Genomic DNA, 23,324 nt, shown 5'->3' with positions numbered 1-23,324 from the left:
ACTGCACATGTGTAGTAAATGTCTCTCCTCTTGCTTCTGATTTGTCTTTTCATTGTCGTTAATTAGTCATCTGTTCTTGAACCAGTTTCCATGGTGTTGCAGTCTTTCCAACTTAACATAGTGGCCACTCAACAGCACGTCCTTAATGACATAATCAAAAACCAACTTGACCATCCTGAGGAACACGTCAGAAATTCATCTTGAGGAAGGAGAGAATGCTGGCAGAAAAACCTGATACCGGATATTGAGTTGCTGCTGCCGAGAATTGGCAGTCGACAGACACACTGAGAAAAAACAACACGTTTGGATTTTGTGAGTTATTACAGAACACGGCTTTACATTACATATCTTGATTCTTAAGTTTCTTCATTACATCTCGCTTTTCGAGCAATAATAATGGTCAGTTCAACTTGTTTTGTCTTCATTCTTAAAGCTGCAATGCAAAGAAGAATATCAAAACTGCATGATAAGCATTCATCGCTATCTTGTCCATCACGATGAAAAGCAATGCATTTGTAAAGTTATTGACAGTTTCGGCAGCCACAGTCAACGCTTGTAGTTTTTGATCGAACGTAGGGAACCACGGTCCTCAAAGATAAAGTTAACAATGTGTACAGTGAATACTTTGTTCACGTTTTTAGTTTCTTATTTTTTTATTTTATGAAATAGAAGTATTTACTGTGCACTTAATATTGATTAGGTATGAGGGCTCAAATAGAGGGCAGTTCTTTTCTTTAATATTATAACAAGAAAGTTGAGGCTACGACTTTGAGCCATAGGTGGCAGCTTGCACCCACCTGTGCAAAAATCCTGCGGGGGGGCCCATATACGCAGCCCCAGCTGTGACCTACAAATCTTCCCACAAACAGGGCAAGCCTATGGTCGATTAAGATTTTCTTTTCGCCAACTGTGTCTGTCCTCAGCAGCAGATTTCCTTTAGGTCTCAAATGTGCACCCTGCGACCTTCGTGAGTGACCTCCAGCTGTCTGTCTTGTTCTGAGATTGCATGCAACCAGGGGCTCTCTTCTATGTCTGCTATGGCAAGTAAGCTGGTCTTTCCGTGGGGCACCTCTGTTAAGTCAACCATCTTTTAGCTCACCAAAAAAGACTGCTTTTGGCATACGTTCATCCCCCATACGGGATACGTGCCCTACCCAGCATCCAAACCTGGCCAAATTCCTCCATAAACCACTGACCATGTTGAAAGCCTTGGTCCGTGTATATATAGGTTTATATAATATACAGTATACTAGACTGAAATCTAGTCTAAAATCAAGACTAATTCTACGACTCTAGATCTAGACTGCCTAGAGTTACAGTCTAGAGTAAATTCTGATTATCTTAGATTCTGTTTCTACTATATTTATAACCTAGATATATATTCTAGAAGTAGATCTATACTGATTCTATAGTTACAATTGGAATTCAACATGAATATTTATGATTATATAGATTACAGATTATAACTAGATTTTATGAATATTATGTCTATGACTATTATGACAAGGTCCATGTGTGAGATAAATTTTTCAAAGCAACTATAATTAATGGGCTTCATCTAAAACAAGTTCATTCATATATTCACAATTTTCTTTTTTAATTTTTAAGCTTAGCATTATTTTGGACCAATGTTTCAAAACGGCTGACAACAGAGATCAGATATAAACATCAGGAGAAAATACGACCCTTTAACTCAAGAAAACATAAAGAAATTATAACAGACACAAAATAGACAGTGGGATTCGTAACAAATGAATATTCACATTTTATTACAGTAACAATTTTTTAAAAACACCCTTTAAAAAAATCATTAAAAGTTTTAAAATCACAAAAATTTTATATCTACAATTATTTTTGTGTGTGAAATTGTGTATTGGAAAATGCTGGGTACTTGAAGTAAGCTAGTCTTAAAAAAAAATACCCAGATCTTGGATAAAAGACTTGTCAAATAAAGTACTGTAAATGTGTAGTTTCAGGCGCTTGTTTCAGGTCTTTTCTTTTTATAACATCTATTGGGTTTTATCCCCAACTACCCGTATTTTTGTGCAGAATTTTTTTTTATCAGGCACACTTAAAATTATAGCCTAATAATGTCAACTACCCGTATTTTTGTGCAGAATTTTTTTTTTATCAGGCACACTTACAATTATAGCCTAATAATGTCAGTTTAATTTAAAACTGAAAAATGCAAAAGATATATAACAATTACCAATTAATTAATTCTTTTTTTTTTTAATTGATTCTTGTTTTGTATAAAAAAAAAATTGTGCAAAATTTTAACTTGATCCGAGAGTGGGTGTGGAAGAAATAATGTGTGCAAACTTTTTACCTGATAGACAGAGTGAGTTATGCAGTGCTTCGAAATGTAAATTGTTTAATACTTACTAAAGTCATTGTGTCGCTTGGTCATGCGTCCTTTCAAATACAAAATATATCTCAATATTCTCCATATATGGTTAAATATTATGATAGGTGGGACTAGAGCTGGTCTGTCAAAGTACTCATAGACTAGAGCAATGCGGTAGAAGCGCCAGACCTTAGTGGAATTGTCTTGTACACTCTGAAATGTGTAACTAACAAAACAGCAAAACATTAGTAAACATCAGTGGAATATTGAAGATTCATTCATTCCTCAAAAATATGTCAGGTTTTTAAACTTGTAGTTTATGTACACATGAAGGGTTGGGAGTTCTAGACAGAAATTATTTAGACCTTCGTTTTATGTCTATTTTCTCAAAGCCCCTTGAATCTACAGTTAACAGTTCTATCTCATTTCAATTATTCCTATTGAGATTATGCTAATGAAGAAACATTAGCTTTTCATATATGTTAATAGTCCAAGACTATGTGAATAGTCAAAGACATGACAAGAGAAAAGGGAATTAATCTATTTGTACTTGTTTATTTATCAGGTCTTCGAATACAATTTTATGACCAATATAATAGAATGGAAGTTTCTACTCTATTTTTCTCTCATAGTTACTAGAAAGGGTAAATATAGGTGTGCAGAATGCAATCTAGTTGTTGGGGAAGTCAATATAGTTGATTCATTTAATTTATAGGATTAGTTTTGCTTAACGAACTTTGTGACTCTAAACTGTCATTTTGGATTTGTAAAGTTATTCTTATTGGATTGATTCATTTACTCTACGAGTCCGTAACAACGCTCCCAACACTGACTTGACCTAGCCATAGTGTCCAGATTAACGATGGCATCATCAGTGCTTTTTTTTTTCCTTTGTATGATATTACAACTTTAGCCTCCCTTTGTAAACATCCAGATTTCCATCTTTCAATATGTTTTTACAGAAAAAAATGTTTTAAAAAGTTTGGGCTTTATTTCCAGATTAAATATGGGATAATGAGCTCAACAATCATTTATGCTTATATGTAACATTTTGCTAAAATATGAATAAATATGGTATAAAAATACAGTTGGTCAGTTTTCATTTTCCCAATGGTAGTGACATAAATAATAAGCTCAAGATTTTCCTTTTATGTGTTTTAACTGTGTGATAGTTCTAAAGTTTTGTGACAATATGGATAAATATTAACTAAAATAATGGTTTCTTCATTCACTTTAAATATTACTTAGATCTAATCTAGATCTAGAGCCTGGAGACTTTACCGCAGTTTTCATTTAAACTCTCAATAAATTATATTAAGCTAATTTTTTATTAGATAAACATTCATGTATTTTATATAAAAAGGTCATGCATTCTCAATTAATTCTATACCAGACATATCATTTTCTAGTAACAAACAAAAAAGTTATAAAAGTTGAATTGAAGCATGGTTTTGTCCTCCAAAAAGACAAGTAACAAAAAAATAATTTAATAGACAATTTCTTCTTTAAGAATCTGATAACTTTTTGTATGAGCAATTATTTTACTCTTTATAACTAATGAATGATAGATTTAAAAAATTGAACATTTTTACCCACCCATGATTCCCCCTTCCACTAAGAGTACATAAAGTTCTAATGATTGGGCTATAAATCCACATCTACAAATGTAAAATGTTCCTGAATGTTTTCAATTACTCTTTAATGAATAGGGCCTACATGATGTGTCTGTTCAAGATAAAGATTTTCAAGAACAAATTCAATTTTAGAATAATTTTTAAAATTATAACGGTCAAAGTATAGTTTTTCCAGTGTGGCCAATTATTTTTCCAAAGATAGACATCAAACTATCAAATTTCTAGGAAAATTGTTAGAGCCGTCTTCGAGACTCATATTTAGGTATTTCCCAGTTCCCATGAATTTGCAAGTTGAATAGAGATATTGTAAATATGTAAAACATAAAAAATAATTTAAAAAAAAAAAGACAATTCCTTCTTCATGAGGCTGATGACCATTTTGTAAAATTATTTTACCCTTAATAACTAATAAATGACAGATTTAAACAAAAATGGAACATTTTTAGCTCGCCCAAATTTCTCCTACCGGCAAAAAGAATCCTTGTAATCCAATGTATAAATCTTACAAAGAGTTTATAAAATTCTATTCAAAATAAAGATTGCCTAGACCTCTAGCCAAATTTAAATTAATTTTTTTTATTATACTTTGAAAAATTATAATGGTCAAACTAGAGTTTTCTCAGTGTGGCCAATTAATTAATTTGTATAGAATTTGTATTCCTTGATGAGTTAATTTAAAGTCTATATGAGGACAAGTAATCTACATGAAACATATCAACAGATCAACTCAACTAGCTTGAACATAAAACAAAGTATCCTTTTCAGACCTTTTGATCTACAGGGCAGACAGTGTAAACTGTGTATTTTTATTACATACGCTTAACAAGGGTGTCATGTAGCCAGCAAAATGACTCATCCCATTTACTTTTCCCAACTAATGTCTGATATCCATAAGAGTTGGGTAAGACACAGGGGTGTCCTAAGAGTAGGGGTAAGACTCAGCAGTGTCCTAAGAGTTGGGTAAGACTCAGGGGTGTCCTAAGAGTTGGGTAAGATGCAGGGGTGTCCTAAGAGTTGGGTAGACTCAGGGGTGTCCTAAGAGTTGGGTCGACTCAGAGATGTCCTAAGAGTTGGGTAAGACTCAGGGGTGTCCTAAGAGTTGGGTAGACTCAGGTGTGTCCTAAGAGTTGGGTAAGACTCAGGGGTGTCCTAAGAGTTGGGTAGACTCACGGATGTGTCCTAAGAGTTGGGTCGACTCAGGGGTGTGTCCTAAGATCCCAAAATTTGAAATCCCAGTTTTCACCAGGATTTGAACCAGAGACCCCATTGGCTCGGAAGCCAAGACCTTTAGCACTCAGCCTTCAAACAAGAAGGTAATACTTGACAAAGACTACTCAAGTAGGATACTGTTAAGAATTTTAAAACATGTAGAAACATTTAAATGATAGACTAACCTGAACATGGCAATCAAGATGTTGATGAGTAGTATATTGGTAAGCACCATATACACTGCTAACAAAATAGGGACAATGGCATTCTTTTCAGGGCAACGATTCATTGGATCATTTCTCCAAATTGTTTCATTTCTAGTGCAGCCACTGGTGTCTTCCCCTAAAAAGTATTATACAGTATTGAACAAAGAAAATACTCAAATCAAATGTGCTGGAATCTACATTTAAGTTTTTATTCTACAAGGATTTCCTGAAGGAATAAATCACAATAAAGATCAACCCAGGTGTCATTTTGTCCTCACTGGCTTAGCTGGCAGCAGTTGGCCTCTGAAAGAGACAGTTGAAGAGATCATTAGAAGATGATGGGACACCCATTTGAGAACCAAAGAAATGCCTTTGCCAAAGACCGGAACAAAAAAAAACAACTTAAATAGACCCCTGGTGGACAACGGCTTTGTCTGCATTAGATGTGACTAAATATCCAGGTCGCAACTGGCTTTGCATAGTCATGTGAAACATTGCACTGTTCCTTAATCTTTGGAATAGAAGACAATGTCATTATTATTATCTATATCTACTCTGAAGGTGTATTATTTCCATCAATGTCTTCACATGTTTTATAAAAAAAAAAAAAGTTCAACAGTCTCAGCTTTAAGCTGGCTATTCTGATAGTTTGATACCAAAGACAAAGTAAAAGTAAAGTAAACATGTGCTTTAGCTGAAGGTACCATTTGGTTAGTTCAAAACTTTAAAAAAAAGATCTTTCTTTAATGTTTTTAGGAAGCTCAAAAGTTTTGGGAATGTGGCACTGATAAAATCCAAAACTTTTCACCAATGAGCTATACAATGATTCTTCTATAGTTAAAGTTTAAATTTTTCTCAAGAAAATACATGTTGCATGTTTTAGAATCTATACACTTATCGTTCATGCTTGTATAATCTATACACATACACCTTGCATGCCTCTAAAATCTATACACTTTTATATTGAAAATATTGGAATCTAAGCATATACTATACCCAATCTATAAATGTCAATCTCTAGACTAACCTTGCATGTCTTCCAGAAACAAGTTCCCATGAAGTTGAAAGTAAGGATAGTAAAGTACATAGTACATAATTGACCAGTTGATTGGTGCATTGGGAAACATGTTGATATGATAGGCAGCACCAAAACTCAGGATGAACAGCAGGAGAATCAGAAAGAAAAACATCAGATCTGTCAACTGTAGACATAGATCAGTGTTGTGTAGACATATATCAGTGTGTAGCTTCTTATCTTTATGTTTACTTATAGTGTAACTAAGTTGTTTATTTTCTGTGTGTGTCCAGTGAGTCAGAAGGTCATATCCAGTGTGTGTGTGTGTTCATAGTACTTTAACAATGTCATGTGAGACATGTTTGTATTCTTTCACTGTTTACTGTAGCCTAATCTTGTTGAATAAAGCCAAGATAGTGGTTTTCTGTAATTTCATTACATTACTGAAGTTACTTCAAATAAGAAGATAATTATGACTCCCACATTTCATGTGTCAATCTAGTCATGCATGTTTAGATATTGATCAGTAAGTGTAGACATAGTGTATGAAGACATAGATAAGTGTTGTTAGTTCATACAAATAAAAAATATGATGAGTGTGATGAAGTAGAACTTATTTACTAGCATGGAAACAAAATAATTTGTACTTTCTAACATTTTGAATCAGCTTAGTCTTAAACTGCACTCATCCATAAATTTCGGACTTGAAGACAATGCCTATATATATTTCTCTCAACTATTTTCAATAAAAAGGGGGGGGGGGCTTTTAATTATGGGATTTTAAGGTTGCTCCTGAGTCCACCCAACTCTAATAGGTACCTGACAGTTGGGGAAAGTTAAGCCATTAGTCATTGTGCTGGCCACATGATATTGTTAACCGCCGGCCATAGAAACAGATGACTTTAACATCACCTGCTCTAACCCTAACCCAAGACCTGAAAGGGTAATTTTACTTTTTGTTACTTTGTAATAAAGCACTAGTGCAGTAAAAAAAAACAAAAAAATACTTTCTTTAATTGTTCAGTAACTCACCATTTTTCTGATCATAATGACCTTTGGTCCCATGTTTTTTTCAGCAAAGAAGAACTGCATGAATCTAAGATAAGTCATGACCAAAGTGATGGAATAGACGATCCTTACATAGACAAAATGGAAGTCAGTGAAGAGTTCAAACCTCAGAATGACAGACACTATGACCAGCAGGTACATGACAAAGTCGAACTGATTCCAGAAGTTACTCCACCAATTTTTTATTTTGTACTTCCATGATCTCTGATCACCTATGATCACCTGTTAGACCATTTAATAAACTTTTGACATTCATTTCTTTAGAATTCATGATTTGATCAATTCATATTTATGAGTGATTACTGATATAATGCACTCTAGTAGAATGTACATTTTTGTAAGATCAACAAAAAAATATGAAGTGGCTCTTCCTGTAAAGCCTCAAAAAGTAATAACCTAAATGTCTAAATGCTACATACTTGTCTTATTTCTTCAATCATCATAGTCAGAAACCAAACCCAGACAATATACTCCACAACTGAAGGAGAGTTTGGTTCATTCGCTGGGTTCACATTGGTCAGCAAGAAGTAACTGAACAAACCCAAGAATATCAAATAAGCAATCTGAGAAGAAAAATTATTTGAAAAGGAATAGTTATTGCAATGAGTTCTAAAATAGTGCATTACAGTGTGGAAGTCAAAAAAAGAAAGAAACATGATAAGCCAAAAATTACTAGGTGCTAGAGTATATAGTTTTGTGAAGCACAATTGAAAAATTCTCAATTGAGATAGACCAGATAGAAGCAAACTAAAAAGAAGTCAGAATATAATGGAATATTTGAAAAGCAGATAATGGCCCGAATGTCCGTGACTTCAAGCAGTTAGTAAATGTAAAAGTATATTTGAAATAAAATAACTTTTAAATAGTGAATAGATGCAGATACACTTTGAGCCCTAACCAGCTACTTTCATTTCCTAGGCTTATTATCCAAATTTCCTCAACATTAGAAAAATTATTGTTTTTAAAATTATTTTTTGACACATTGAAATGTAAAAAAAATGATATAAATTAAAATGTAAACAATAACAAAACACTTACAATGTTATTCAAGAACTTGGTCACTGGGGCTCTATAAAACATATACGCAGCCTGGAACAGGCTGATACTGTTTTCTTGACCACACAAAAGTCTGACTTCCTGGAATTTAGTCCTGACAGTACTATCTGTAGTTTTTTGTTTGGCTGGTACAAAACCAATTTTAGCAGTTTTATCTTTGATGTTAGAGTTTTTGTTGACTTCCAGTGCCAGGTGCTCTGCTATGGCTTCAGGCTCCACCTCTGATGGATGCAACAATCTATTAAATTTTGTGACCTTGTTAAACTTCAGAAAGTAGATCAGAGGAGGGAAAAATATAGTGAAGAGAATCTGAAATGTAACAAAAAAAATGTTGAAACCTTTGCAATGTATTACAGTATGGTGTTGAAACAAATTTAGTAGCTGGAGGGTTTAAATTCAAGTATTAAATATAAATGTTAATAAAGGTTATAATTTTATGTTTTTTCTTTCTATTTTTTTTTTAAATACATTCTTATATCAAGTTCCACCAACCAAAATAATGTTTCTATCAGAGAACAAAAGAATTGTAATATTAGGTTTCTCTTTAACAGTTTAATTGCTGCTGACAATAAAGACCTTATTGGTAAGGTGTAAATCAGAAATTCATTTCTTATATTTGAATCAAATTAAAACATTGAAATCATCACCAAAATAGTTGGAGAAAGGGAACAGACTTAATGAGTTCACAAGTTGGTTAGGAAACTGAGAGACATGGTCTTTTCAATATATAGATGTCATGAGTATTATAAGTTGACTGCACACAAAAAAAGTTATTTTTACAATTAGGAAATTAAATTTCAAAAAGGCCATTGTCATTGCTTTTGTTCATATCTATTCTTTACTCTCTAAGACTCCTACTTTCAGGCAATTCATGTAGGCTACTAATAGTAAAGTACTTTCATAAAGACAAAAGTTAAATAGTCTGGTAAAAAGATCACTATAGAGTTTTTACCTAAGAAAAATTAAATTAAAGAAAAGTACATAACCAATGAGCATATATTATTTAATTAAGAGTCAATATTCATTAATATATCAAAGTGCATTTGAAGCAAATTTTTAAATAACAAAAAAGATTTTTGTTAAAAATCCACCTTCAACTGTGAAGTGTGAGGAGCTAGTGAACCTTTCCAAATGTTGGTCAGTTTTGTTTGACAGGATGAATGTTCAGCAAAATCCATCAACTTTTGCCTGTCTGCCATTATAAGTAGGGCACTGTCCCCTAGTTCTTTTATCTTCCGACACAGCAGCATGTGAGTATTGACCTTGTTACGCAAATAGCAGACATCCAAAATACTCACTGCCAAGTTTTCTAAAGTTCTGTTTAAATCAAAATGAAAGAAGATTCAATATTAATAATCTAGTGTGATCATTGAAATGCATGACAAGACACACTAGCTAAAGAAGTTTTATCACAAGTACAGATAATTTTTCCTGAAATTTTATTGAAATAGCATTTTGACAATTTTATCCCAAATTATGATAAACTGAAAATTTCAGTTTTTCTCAAAATGTGGGCCGTTACAGGGAGCAGGTGACATTCTAACAGAGAGGGTAGGTACAAGGCCAGTCAATTTATTTTTCCAGGGACAAAAACTATGTTGCATTTTCAATGTAGTTATAAATTCAAGTTTGAATATTAACCAAGTACAAATGAGGTACAAGCAACAATATTGACTCAAACTTTTGAAGAAGTCATTTCAAAGCTTCTTTACTTTCTTACTTCAGAATGGTTGAATGTCTTCAGACTGTGGTGTAACATAATGTTGATGCCTTTTGCATTAACAAAAAAAGGGGTTAGGGACTAGACATCTTACTTAATTTGAAGATGATCTTACAACTTTCATGCCCATCACAGACAAATGTGTGCTATAAATACATTGAATGTCTATCCAATAACTGTACAGACCAGTGCTGTCCTTCATTATTAGACTTAAATTTGTCATGTGTATTTTCTCGTATCACCCCTATTTTATGTAAACCTTTTTTACATACGCTCTTCTTAGTATGAGAAAAAATGTTGTAGATGCCAGGAGAATGAATTTTTGAAGCCCAGAACACTAGACAATACTTGGCTATCACCAAGTTTACAACATTCCCCCTGACCCCCTTGCTGGGAACCTGGTGCCCCTGCAATACAAGAACTTTTTTAGTCTATAAAATACTTATAATTATCTATCAAACACTATTCCAGAAAAATAAAGATTAAGCAAACCTGTTTATAAAGATTGATTATGTAAATTTTGATTTCAAACATATTATAAATATATATGCAAAAAAAAAAGGGATAATTAGTTTATTATTAGATGTTTGTAATTTTCTTTTCTAATTCATCACATTCTTAAGTGCAACTTGTTAAGCATGAGAACCACTGAAATATAGTGTTCAAATATTTATATTAAGAAGAATAGGATCTGACAGTAGAAACTACAATAAAAATAATGCATAAAATGGAGAAATATGCTGAAACCTAACCCTAATTCTTGACAACTAAGGTGTTAGCTACATCAGTTCAACAAATCAAATTATTTTGTTTACAAACAGAAACCATACTGAGAATGTTGCATCAAATCTAAGCTTGTGTTAGTCTCTTCATCTGTATCAGCTTTTTCAGAGAGGGCCTTTAACAGTGAACTTCCAAATAAAGCTGTCCCTAGAGCATAGATATTGCCAAAATTAACAAGAGATTTGAAAAATAAAAATTAATTAAAATAATTAAAACAAAAAAATATTTCATTTTTATTTAACAAAAAACCCCCTAGATAATTAAATTGCTATTTCTGAGCATTTTATTAGAAGTAGTGTAAATAAGAAACAAATTATAGGGTCATGAAATAATAAAAGTCACATCTTACCAAGGTGATTAACTCCAAGTTTTAAAAATAGATCAGCCAGTTGACGTCTGTTAAAAAGAACAGCAAATAGAAACAAATCTCTCTCTGGATAATCAAAATCATAGGATTCCTTCATCTTCAATTTCAGTTTGATTTTTCTGCTACGTGACATGTGTGCCAAATTTCCTAAAGGGATTTGTTAATAGATTTTTAATGACTAGGTTTCAGAAAGATTATAGCTCAAAAAGAGAAAAAAACAAACAAGAAGAAAAGTCAATAATCAAACATATACCAAAACAAAAAAGTCAAACATGTAAAATATGTACCATGTATTTCACTTTCAGAATGCTGCATACCACTGCCAATTTTACTTTCAACACCTAAAAATATAAAGTTAATATAGACATTATACTTTCATTAACAAAACAGTCCAAGTAAAAAAAAAATACTTTTTAATGAATAGTTGTTAAAGCTAATTTGCTACTTTTTAATATTGAAAAAAAAATCATATTTTTGAAAAAGCATCTGTATGTGATAGAACTCAAAGCACTAATTCAATTTTTTCTCAGTAAAAAGCAATTGTTTAACTGACTTTTGTTTAATAGATTAGGATAGACAAGAGCCAGTTCTATATTGTTTTAAATCAACAATGTCTAGTTTAGCTTTGGATATTCTATTGCAAGCTTAAAATTGCAAAATTTCATAAAATAAAGAAAATTATTTCTCAAAATCTTTCAATTTTTTGTGCAGTTTCAATTATATTATTCTAAAGTTTAAAAAAAAAAGTTAAAGCTCCATATGTTTGCATTTTGAAATGTGAAAAATAGAAAAAAAAAACTTTACAACTAACCTGTATCTTCAGGTAAGGTAGCTTCTGTGGTTTGTGGTTTCATTCGAGACATCAAGGGTAAAATAGTATTTATATCTCCTTTCCATTCCATGTTGATTTTTTCATCCCTGACAGTGTATTTGTCTCCGTCTAAATGACAATTTTATTTAAGTATTAACTGACAGACAAATATACTTGTCAGATTTATGTAGTTTAGAATTTTCGAACAATTTGATTTTATGCTTATTAACAAAAATTTCCAAAAAGTTTGTCCAAAAATAAATCAATCTGTACTTATTTGTAACAAAATATATATTTTATTTCAATAAGAGTATTTTAATTATCTGAATTATTCCATTACAAATTTGATATTTTTAACATCTATAGAAAGGGAAAAGTTATGAAAAACTAAATATTCAAAATTGACCTTAAATATTTTATGAACTGTTTGGAATATAAAATTTTAAGATGTTTCTCTCTCTTCGTTTATTTTCTTTTAATATAATTAGTAATCATGTCAAATACAAATGAAGGCTTCGCTATTAATAAGAAGTCTATACATTTCAAAAGGCACAAAGTTGCGTTAAAGGAACACAATTAGAAACTGTGAATTCATGAAATAAATTATTCAGTGGGACTTGTGTCACTGCATGTACACAATAAGTAGAGAAAGATAATGTATATACCTAAATAGAAATTAAAGCACTCATCTCCTAACAGATGTATTACTGCCTTATTGATGCTACATAATATGTCCTCTTTTGGAAAGTCTTTCCATTCTTCAAATGCCTGTCTTCTAAGATAAGCAACCCAACTTTGCTGGAAATTAAATTAAAATGTTATAAAAATAATAATCCCATAATAATGGGAATACTTATTAAATATGTCTTTCCCAGGAAAACATATAGGCAATAATTTGGGTGAGGTGTATAATAGCTTTAGAAACAAAACACTAATGTACACTTTGAACTAAAGAAAGAAAGAATCTAAGGAAGTTAAATAATTCATTAAGATTGTACCTTCAGAAACATAATCATATAGCGCAATATAGCTGCTTCACCATCATCTTCTACATTCAAACACTGATCAAATGAATAAAAAAACACAAAATAATCAATAATTTTGTTTTGAAATTCTAAATCGGATGTAGCTAAACTGAACTTCTTTTTAGAAAATTGTGTCAAAAATGAATCTTGTATAAAAAGAAAAAAAAATGAACTAGCATCAAATTCAATGATAATTGATTAAACTGAATATTTACATTGCAATAGAGATTCCATAATGTTTTCACTGTAAGAAACTTTCTAAGGTCTACACCATTGTCTAGAAAAAGATGAACAAAATCTGGTCGATCTTGTACAAGGGCTGTAAACATGGCATCGTACAAATCTTTGATCTGAAAACACAAAAAGCTTTCCCTTTCATTTAGATGTCTATAACTGCTTCCATCTGAAATAGGTAACATAGTGTATAGCCTGCACTGGACTAATAACATTAAAAACAAGTTACATTCTCACCGACCATCTGCTTCTGTTTTCTAAAGTAAAAATTTGTTGCCGTGCAATATCACACCTATTCCAAGCTAAAGCCAAAGCAAGCTGTGTACTACAGTTGGATTTGTTAGCTAAACAGAATAAATAAATTAGTTCAACACTTTTTTTTTTTAATTTCAAAAATATTAGCAATTTTTTTTCTAAATTTCAAGTCACAATAGTGTCATGCCTTACCTCTTAACAGAGCACACAAAATAGCACGATCAATATCTTGAGCTGACTCAGACTTATCCAGGTCATACACATTGATCTGCAGAGTAAACAACAAGTGAGTGGAACAATATTTCATACAAGTGTTTATTTTTGTTGTTTTTTTTAAGCAATTTAAAAATAAGTACATTAAATATCCCTATTTAAAATTAAAATAATACAACTAGATATTTCTATTACATATTGAAATTGTCCAACAAAATGTTGTTAATAAACTTTATATTGTACATGCTAAATGCTCAAAATCTAACATTTATTTTTCCTACTTAAGTTTACCACAAGGTACAATGATATACTTCTAGACTTTACCAAAGTTCTATGCTGCAAGCAAACTTTTAATGTATCAATACATTTCTGAATGCTTTTATCTTTGCTATTGTCATGTGATTTCCAAACAAAATTATGTTCAACAGCTGTCCGTATTGTCTCATCAAAACTACTTGGTAACTTGGAATGGTCAGGGCTGAAATGTAGAACATAATTATTTGTCATAGAAAAGGATGGATGTCTGCCTGGCCGTGCGGTTTGCGCGCTGGACTGTCGTTTGGATTTATTGATGGTCCCGGGTTCAAACCCTGCCCGCTCCCATCCCCCGTCGTCCTGCGGGAGGTTTGGACTAGGAAATAAACTATCCTCAACTCTGAAGGAACATCTGAAACATGTCAAACATTTTAAAAACAAACAGGATTGCAAAAAATAAAAAAAAATTATGCACTTATATTTGTGTTTACACTTTCTAGTACCAGATGACTAAGCCTCGCTCAGTTGAATAAATTGTTTCAAGAGCTCATTTTCAGAAATGTTTGTGTGTGACTATTTAGATGGACGAGAGTGGTAATTCCCATTGAAGTCATGAAAGAAACAAAAAGTGTCAATTTTTTGTGAAATTTAAAGCCAAAATTAATTTTATGATAACGAAACATTTTCAAACCTCAGTAACGGTCAACTTTGAATTTTCGCAATGCAGCTTTTTTTTTCATTTATATTTATATACAACTTGAAATTTAATTTTAAAGAAAATTGTTAGAGTCATTTTTGGAAATAATATTTTATATCTATCAATCTATATATCTATCTATATATATCTATCTATACATCTATCTATATCTAAATATATATATGATAAGATAATTTTATTGATCCAATCAAATCCAATCATTTTTTTAATATTATAAAAAGCTATAATAATGAAAAAATGGAAATTCAGTTTGACTACAATTGACAACATCAGCATAACTACTGTACAATAACAGTATAGGTGAAAAATTTGAACAACATTCACAAACAAAACACATACACATTCACAACCAATGCTTTATGAATTTGACTTCTATGTACTTCTCATAGACGACAGCTGATCTCGTAACATCTGACTAAAAGTGGGATAAAGGAGTTTTTAAATCTTTCTGTTTTAGTCCTAATGGAAAGGAGACTACCACTTCGTTCAGATCTTATGTAACAGTGGTTTAATGGGTGCAATTTGTCCTTAATAATCGAGAGTGTTTTGGAAAGGCATCTTTCGTGAAAAAGCTCTTCAAGAGATAAGAGATGGCAGCTGTATTTGAGTGATATGCGATGCTTTTTTAATTAGTCTATTTAGTCTAAGTCTTTGTGCCAGTGAAGTATTACCATACCAGGAGGTGATGGCAAAGTTAATTAGACTGCTGATGGTTGCTGTATAAAAAAGTTTAATAATTGTTTTGTCGATGTTAAATTTTCTTAGCTTTCTGAGATAGATGAGTTGATGGTGAATTTTTGTGTATTAGAGAGAGAGAGAGAGAGAGAGAGAGAGAGAGAGAGAGAGAGAGAGAGATTAGTAATACACGTTATAAACCTGGTGGTGACACTGATGGTCGTAGGCTGTGTGTGTTTTTAGCCTACGCAAATCGCCCCAGTCCAGCGCTAGACGAGCGGTCAACTGTGACCAGTGACAGTACAAGCCAGTTTGGCAAGGACCTGTGTGTAAATATTTCGCACGCAAGTCATGCGAAAGTGATCAATTGGAGTGGTCAAGCAATGTTCCATCCGGTTTGTGAAGGCCAGTAGAGACCCTATATAAGAGCAAGTTTGTCAGAATCAAGACACTTCATGTTACCTCGCAATGTGACCAGTACGAGGTGAAGTCAGAAACAGCAGTCAGTGTGTGAAGTCAGTCCGGAGAGAGGCTTGGTTTTTGGACAGTCAGTGTAATGTGGTTGCCAACTGTACAGTGTTTGTGATGTATTTGAAATTAAACTGTTACTGTTACTTTGGAGCCCCGAGTTGTGAGAATCTTTAAGTTCGTTGTGTCGTGTGGTGCAGTTTGAAGAGAGCCTGGATAGTGGAGAACGTAACAATATATATATATATATATAGAGAGAGAGAGAGATTAGTAATACACAAACTAAGGTCGCAGGCAGCAGGTAATGCTTGGCTAATATATATATACACAAGAATAGCTCAGATTATATATATACATATAAACACACAAGCTGAGATAATATATATACATATACACACACACATAAGAATGGCTCAGATTAGAGTATAGGATTACTTCTTAGGATTCTCAGATGTTATCTTTATTGCCAATGCAATTAAATCTGCAGCTCTGCCTGAACCATTAATTACAACCACAGGTGTATGTCTCTTAACAGACTGGTGCACAGTTTCCATTGTTCCTAGGCCTCCTTCCACAACTATTAGAACCACTGGAGTATTTATAACTGAAACAAAAATTGTCAATACAAAGTAAAGACATTTATTTCAAATACTATGTTAATATATATTACAAAAAGAAATTAAACTGAGTTTCATAATTTTTAAAGTTGGTAAATAATACTTTATTATTTATTTTAATACTTCATTTCTAAATTTAATTAACAACATGCTTTTCTTGATATTAGGATTTTATTTTCAGTTCCTTAACTGAAAAGGATCCAGGTCAAATATTTTGTTTCATTGCTGTAGCTCTATTGTGCATTTGATCTCAAGTCAAGGGGAACAAATCCAAGAAATGAAGGGAAATCAGGATTCAAAAACTTAAAAAGAAGAAGCGTAGCTTTTGGTGGAATGAAATTGATAATGTGAACAAGGAAATGTTTGAGAGATTGTGAAGAGCATGAGGTTGAATCTCATTGAATGTCAGGGATTTTAGATTTTATGGAGGAGTCTGCTAATCTGTTGTTGTTTTTATGACTATGGTCAAAATGGATAGTTAGTAATAAACTGATCTCAATCTAGATCTACAAATAATTTGAACAATCTTCAAAAGTAGCTCAACAAGATGAGAATATGATATCTAATCACTTTCAATTTTTAAAAAATATAAGTGGTCTTGATACAATATACTTCATGATTTACACAAGGCAAACATTTTAAAATGAATAAAATTCAAATAAGGTTTGATTTCCTTTAAAATTCTCTTTTTGTTTAAAAAAAGTTGATGTTTTTTTTGGTCCCTATAATTTAATTTTGAGGTCAATATAAAGTTTTGCAGTTTCAAATTTATCAGCTTTGTCCAGACCATTTCATCCCAATGTCATAAAGAAATGAATATTAATCTAAAAAAATTAAACAATAAATTTAGTTTTATCTTTCAATGAGCTATGACAGAATTTAAAATTCCAAGAAATTTTTTGTTTCCTTTCAAAAGATTTCAACTAAAACAAAATCTTAAAATTTATTTAGTTAAAAAAAAATAGCTGACTTTTGACAACTAAATAAAGAACTGTTTAGTGTATGTGACTATTGAAAATAACATTGAAATTAAATGATTTATTTCATTGATTTAGGATAAACCTATCATCACACTAACATTAATACATAAAAGTGTTCTGCATAAGAAAGGTTTCATGTGGACATGTAAAACTCAATAACAATGTTTCATGAATGCACATATAAAAAAAACTTGTAATTTAATTGTAATTTTCTTTCAAACAATGCTACAACAAATCTAACCTTGACTTTCTGACACTCCAGTTGTAGCTGATGAAGAGAAGTAGCTCTCTAGCTTAGATCTAAACTCTATCTCAGCACCGAATGTCCCCACACAGCCATTGTCAACAAGAATAAAGTGGGTGTGGTTAGGGTCCAATGAGCTGAAACCTTTTTGTGTTTGTATGACATCTTCTATGGCATAGTTAGCTGGCCACTGACCATTATCCTATTGCAACATTAATAAAATACAAAATAGAAATCAAATGGTGGTTGAGGTTTTTACAAAACAACAAAAGCTTATTGATGCATAACTTAAAGGTCATATGACAAGGTTTAGATGAGAAATTTATAAGATCTTATAAGATTTCTGTTACTTATTGGATGATGCCTCAACTACAAAGTTAATTTTCAAATGATGGAGATAATTTTAGGCATAAAGATTGTTGAAATGTGGCCCTAAAGCAGAATTTTGTTTTTACAAGTCACAAACTTTCATTTAGTATCTTAATATTTTTTACTTGACACATTGTCTAAGGACAGGTAAAGGTAAGTTTTATGAAAGCAACAGAATTCAAGACCAAGATTGTCAGAGCAAAATCTAATGTAAGACATATTAAACCATTTTTAATTTTCCTTTTGAGAAATACTCTTTCAAAGTAAATCAAATATCTGCTGAATTATCTCATGTAGATTAAAGATCTTTGTTTTAATCATGGACTTGAAAGAGAAAGAAGTTGTCCAACTTACACCCTCTCCATCAAGAGCCAAGTTATTTGCCACACAGCCCCATGTGGCGATACCAAGAGCCACACACATATCCTCGTGGTTGCCACTGTGCACAGTCATATGATCTCTGACTGCCTCACCAACAAACTCCATAACACCTGTGGCTGTGCCTCCAGTAATAATCCATGCACCTAAAGACACATTCAAGTCCTATTCATTAAAGAGACCTAAAAGTCCAATTTACTAAAGACACATAACAGTCCTATTTATGAAAGACACATAAAAGTCCTATTTATTACTTTTCACTAAAGCTCTTTAAAAAACAAAAGAATGTAAATGAAGAAAAAAATAAATGTGCAGTTCATTTTCTACCTGTGTTGACAGCAGCTTCAACCAGACCCTGTTTTAAGAGTGAGCTTAAACGTGGCATGAGTTCAAACCTCTGGGCACCCCCTGTCACTGAGATGAGAAGCCTTGGCGGGGGCAGCGTCCAATATTTGATCAGCAGTTCCCATACTATTTCAGGTTTTGTTTTAAAGTCAACTCGCACATACTGAAAAATTCATAATATCTTTTGGCAACTAATGCTAAAGACTATCACAAGAACTCTGTAATGTAATGAGCTAAGCATGCTATGTAACTAAAAATCTCTAAAACATCAAATCTTACTGGAGAGTTGCTAACAATAGTTCCAAAGCCACGGAAATGTATTTCTCCAAATGAGTCACAAGGTTCTTCCACAGTGTGAGTCTTCTGGTGCCACAAGTGACCTTTGCTATCATCAATTGGTAAGTTACGATCTATATGCCACTTTTTATCTCTCCCACATGCACAAATATTGCTAAATAGAAACAAATGGTATAAATATTTAGTCGTGAAATATATGTATACATATTGTATGTATTTGTATGTTTGAAATATTTTTATTATTGAATTTTTTTACTTTTTTTTTATTCAATTGAAATGCCCAGCTGTTCTTGTAGTATATGATATATATATCACTTCTAAGTCATAGACTCACCTATCATTTATCGTATTACTTCTCACAAAATGACAACACTCTCTTTGTTTAATATGACCAGAGATGTATCTAGAGACTTCTTTCTATAGATGGACAATGAAAAAGTAGCTGCCATTGAATCAACACATATACAATACATGAGACACTAAGAAAAAGCTGCTTTTCACAATGCATATTATCTTCTTGTTTCTCTTTACCCTATATTAAATATTTCTTTTTGTTATTGCAATGTTAGCCTGGTTACTTTTATATTCTGATAAAGCAAGTGTACAACACTCTACTTTAAAAAAAACAAAACATAAGGTTTATGTTTGACTCATGTGAAGCAAATATGAAATGAGACAATTTTCTTCACCTATAAATTTGTAAAGGAAACTTACAATAACAGACAACTTCAGCTAAGTGACACTATTAACTTGTCTAGTAATTAAAAGTAGTTAATTATAATCACATTTTTAAAACTAAATAATCAATCCTTCCTTGAACTTAAAAATCCTCCCAATAGAGACTAATTTTAAAATTCAGATAATTTAGAAAAAGACAAAATATTTGAAAGTTTTGAGAAAAAATTATTTCAAGCTGTGACTACATAATTTGAAACTGCTCAAATAATTTTTCAATGTTATTTTAAATTATTTCATGTTTAGCTTAAAGAGCTTTTTAAAGTAATACATTCAAGATTTAATGTACACATGACAGCAAGAACAGCTACTGCACAAAAATCTTGTTGTATGTGGGTCAGTCAACATAAAAGAGACTCCAATTCAGATCTTAAGTTGACAAAAAATTTATGAATCAAAAATGTATTATGATTTATAATGTATTAATAATCTTATTCAAATATAATATATGCCTAAAATGATTAACAAATTGAACTTACCTGATTCATTACATCATGAATATGTTTGGCTGTATTAACAAATTTTCCTTTTTGGAATTTCTCAATGTCAGTAAGAATTTGTCTATGGGATTCTGAAAGTGTGTCTTCAAGGTCACTGTGTTCATCCTTTTCACTAGTTTTCTTATAGGCCTCAACTAAAGAACCTTTCACACTTTTTAAAATATCAATTTCATCTTTAGAACTATTGGCAGAAAGCTCTTGTCCATTATTTGAAATAGTTAGATCAACTTTTGAGTTGGGATTAGGTATGCTTGGCAGTTTGAGAAATGCTCTAGATGGAATCTCTGCTCTTTCAGTTATATCTGCCCCAACTGTGGCCCCTAAAATACTTTCTACAGATGAATGCTTCTCGTGTCTTCTCTGTGTTTTTCTCTTCCTTGAGCCAGTGCGCTTGTTTGCACTGCCTTCATCTGGTACATGGGGTAATACATTGCTTAGTGATGCCTCAAAAGATTTGCTAGAGGACAGTCTTGAAACACTGTCACTAGAGTCAGACTTGGACATGGTAGAATGAGCTGAACTGAAGATTCTGCTTCATCTAAGGTGACTTGGGCAGATACAATCCACATAAACTGAAAGTCAAAATGTAGGCCTCTTTTTTTAATTTCATCTTTAAGAAACATTTATAATAAATAGTTAACATAAGAAGAAATTTGTCAAATATATAAAATAAATTCATAATTAATATGCAGCAGGAAAAATATATTAAACTAATTGACCTAGCAGCACAGCATACAAATAGTCTCACCATTTCAGAGATTGTAACATTTATATAAATTAGAAATTATTCAAATTATAAATGTTAGATAGGGATTTTATTTTATTGTATACCAGTTGATCCACGGCGTAGCATACACTGCTTTTTTGCAGGGCCGGCCTTAGGCCACTTCAACCTATGCGACCGCAGTGAGCCAGCACTTCATAGGACCCGTGCTAGTTCTAGGTGTAAATTATTAAATTAAACCATTTTATAACTTATAACAGATTTCCCACAGCCTCCTGATTTACCAGGAGCTCCTGGAAATCTCCTGAAATTATTAAAATCTTTTGAAAACTCATAAAAATCTTCTAAGATATATAGACAAAAGTTGTCATTTTGGGGTGTCATTCAATATGGAAAACGCCAGTCCTACGCGCGATTAAAAAAAAAAGGCATATGCAATACCCATAAATGTCGAATCTGGTGAAAGAAGCTTCTCGCGCCTCAAACTAATAAAGAATTACTTGAGATCAACGATTCTCGAGATTGAAACAATTCTTGCTACTGAGCGTGATCTATGATCTATTTATGATCTACTGTATGACTTCGTTACACGCAAGGCTTGTAATGTAATTCTGTACGTAGTAAAGAATGAATAAAATGCAAAGACAAATTTATTTTCTAATACAATCTCTTAATTTTCACTTATTATCAGTATCCCTACCCAAACTTGGCCCCCTTAAAATCCATTTTTGCATAGGGCCACACAATGGTTAAGTTTGGCCCTGTTATTTAGTGAGGGGTGAATACAGAGTAGGTTACTTGTTCTCCCCTCCCTCTTTTTTTTTGTACGCTAAAGTTACGTGGGGTAACTCTAGTCTGACTCGCAGAAATAAAAGAGTGATCTTTCCTTTACTTCTTGGTGTCAGGAATGGTTGAGCCATAAAGAGAATTATATATATAGATTAAGCATAGGATAGATCATTAAATTTAGAGACCCTACAGGATAAAAAAAAAAAGTAAAGTAGCAATTATACATAAAATACTGAACCATAATCTTCAAATACAAAAACAACTTGTCAACCAACAGCCTCTACATCATTTATCCCATAAATTGTAAGAATTTACTACTACTTCTGCTATTTGTACTTCTACTAATCTAGATAGATCAAGAATCTATATATTATATACTATGTATAAACTAGTAGCACACACAAGTTTTGTTCACAGGCTTTTTAGTTTTATTATGGCCTAAACATCCCTTCCTTTTCTTTTATTGAAGTTTCAATAAATGGGTCACATTTTAACAATCCCTATCACATACTGTTTTGCCTGTTACTTATTGTATCTTTGTTAAAATGAAATGAAACCTGCACTCTGTCTCTTTCTCTGAAACACCCATTTTGTTTTGTTTTTTAACCTGCACATTTTAATTTCTCAGACAAAAACTTTTGACTTGACATGGTAAGAAACAATTCATAAAACATCCCAGACACATACACATGCTTAGGGCCTATTGGAAAAGTTATCTGATGCTTCTTCTTCTTTTTCATTCTCATTTTACATGTTGGAGGATTAAATCAGTAATCCTATATCTGAGATGAACCACACAGTGGTTTCCAGATCAGGCAGTTCTCCATATAGTTTTTGTTATATAGTAGGGTTTTGGGGCCAGAGCCTTGTTCTGGTCTCTTGATATAGTATGCAGCTTTGAAGGACATGGTCAGCATTCTCTGGTGACAAGGGATTATTTTGCTCGTCCCGACTTTAAGCTTCCGGAACATATGTTGTCTCATTCTGTTGTGTCCAGTTCTGAGTCGAAAAATTATGCATTGGTCATATCCAGATAGCTTATAATAAGTGTTATTTTTCTTGTAGTTGGGATGTGAGATGGTCCAATTGTCGTTTATTCTACACTCTATTATTTTCATTTTTTTCTTCTGGGTAGAGAGGGATTTTCTTTTGTTTGTTCGTTCTTCCATCTTTGGCCAGTATGTCTGAGTTTTTATTGCTTTCTAATTCGGTGTGTGCTGGAATCCATTGAAAAACAGTTTCCTTGCTGTTGATGTTAAGGTTTATAAGAGCTGTCATGAATTGCTT

The 23,324-nt window shown here is 32.3% G+C and overlaps 1 protein-coding gene across 3 annotated transcripts in view; it reads right to left on the bottom strand.

The window, feature by feature from the left end:
• Positions 1-23,324, bottom strand: part of LOC106050894 (transient receptor potential cation channel subfamily M member-like 2) — a 34,650-nt gene that overhangs the window by 7,111 nt on the left and 4,215 nt on the right. For all 3 annotated transcript variants that reach the window (XM_013205946.2, XM_013205947.2, XM_056019791.1), the window contains exons 2-25: positions 20,504-21,096; positions 19,624-19,706; positions 19,272-19,443; positions 18,975-19,155; positions 18,624-18,793; positions 17,898-18,102; positions 16,495-16,663; positions 14,268-14,421; positions 13,923-13,998; positions 13,713-13,819; positions 13,457-13,591; positions 13,215-13,277; positions 12,882-13,014; positions 12,217-12,345; positions 11,693-11,746; positions 11,388-11,552; positions 11,086-11,185; positions 9,627-9,852; positions 8,518-8,844; positions 7,899-8,042; positions 7,444-7,701; positions 6,424-6,598; positions 5,376-5,532; positions 2,386-2,573 (exon numbers count right to left, since the gene is read on the bottom strand). In XM_013205946.2, coding sequence (XP_013061400.2) covers positions 2,386-2,573; positions 5,376-5,532; positions 6,424-6,598; positions 7,444-7,701; positions 7,899-8,042; positions 8,518-8,844; positions 9,627-9,852; positions 11,086-11,185; positions 11,388-11,552; positions 11,693-11,746; positions 12,217-12,345; positions 12,882-13,014; positions 13,215-13,277; positions 13,457-13,591; positions 13,713-13,819; positions 13,923-13,998; positions 14,268-14,421; positions 16,495-16,663; positions 17,898-18,102; positions 18,624-18,793; positions 18,975-19,155; positions 19,272-19,443; positions 19,624-19,706; positions 20,504-21,028 — 4,096 coding nt within the window. In that variant the 5' untranslated portion in view covers positions 21,029-21,096. The remainder of the gene's footprint in view (positions 1-2,385; positions 2,574-5,375; positions 5,533-6,423; positions 6,599-7,443; positions 7,702-7,898; positions 8,043-8,517; positions 8,845-9,626; positions 9,853-11,085; positions 11,186-11,387; positions 11,553-11,692; positions 11,747-12,216; positions 12,346-12,881; positions 13,015-13,214; positions 13,278-13,456; positions 13,592-13,712; positions 13,820-13,922; positions 13,999-14,267; positions 14,422-16,494; positions 16,664-17,897; positions 18,103-18,623; positions 18,794-18,974; positions 19,156-19,271; positions 19,444-19,623; positions 19,707-20,503; positions 21,097-23,324) is intronic.

The sequence above is a fragment of the Biomphalaria glabrata genome, chromosome 2, assembly GCF_947242115.1.
Source record: "Biomphalaria glabrata chromosome 2, xgBioGlab47.1, whole genome shotgun sequence".
NCBI classification, from domain to species: Eukaryota; Metazoa; Mollusca; class Gastropoda; family Planorbidae; genus Biomphalaria; species Biomphalaria glabrata.
The sequence above is the reverse complement of the archived record's forward strand: the minus strand, read 5'-3'. Positions and strand labels throughout refer to the sequence as shown.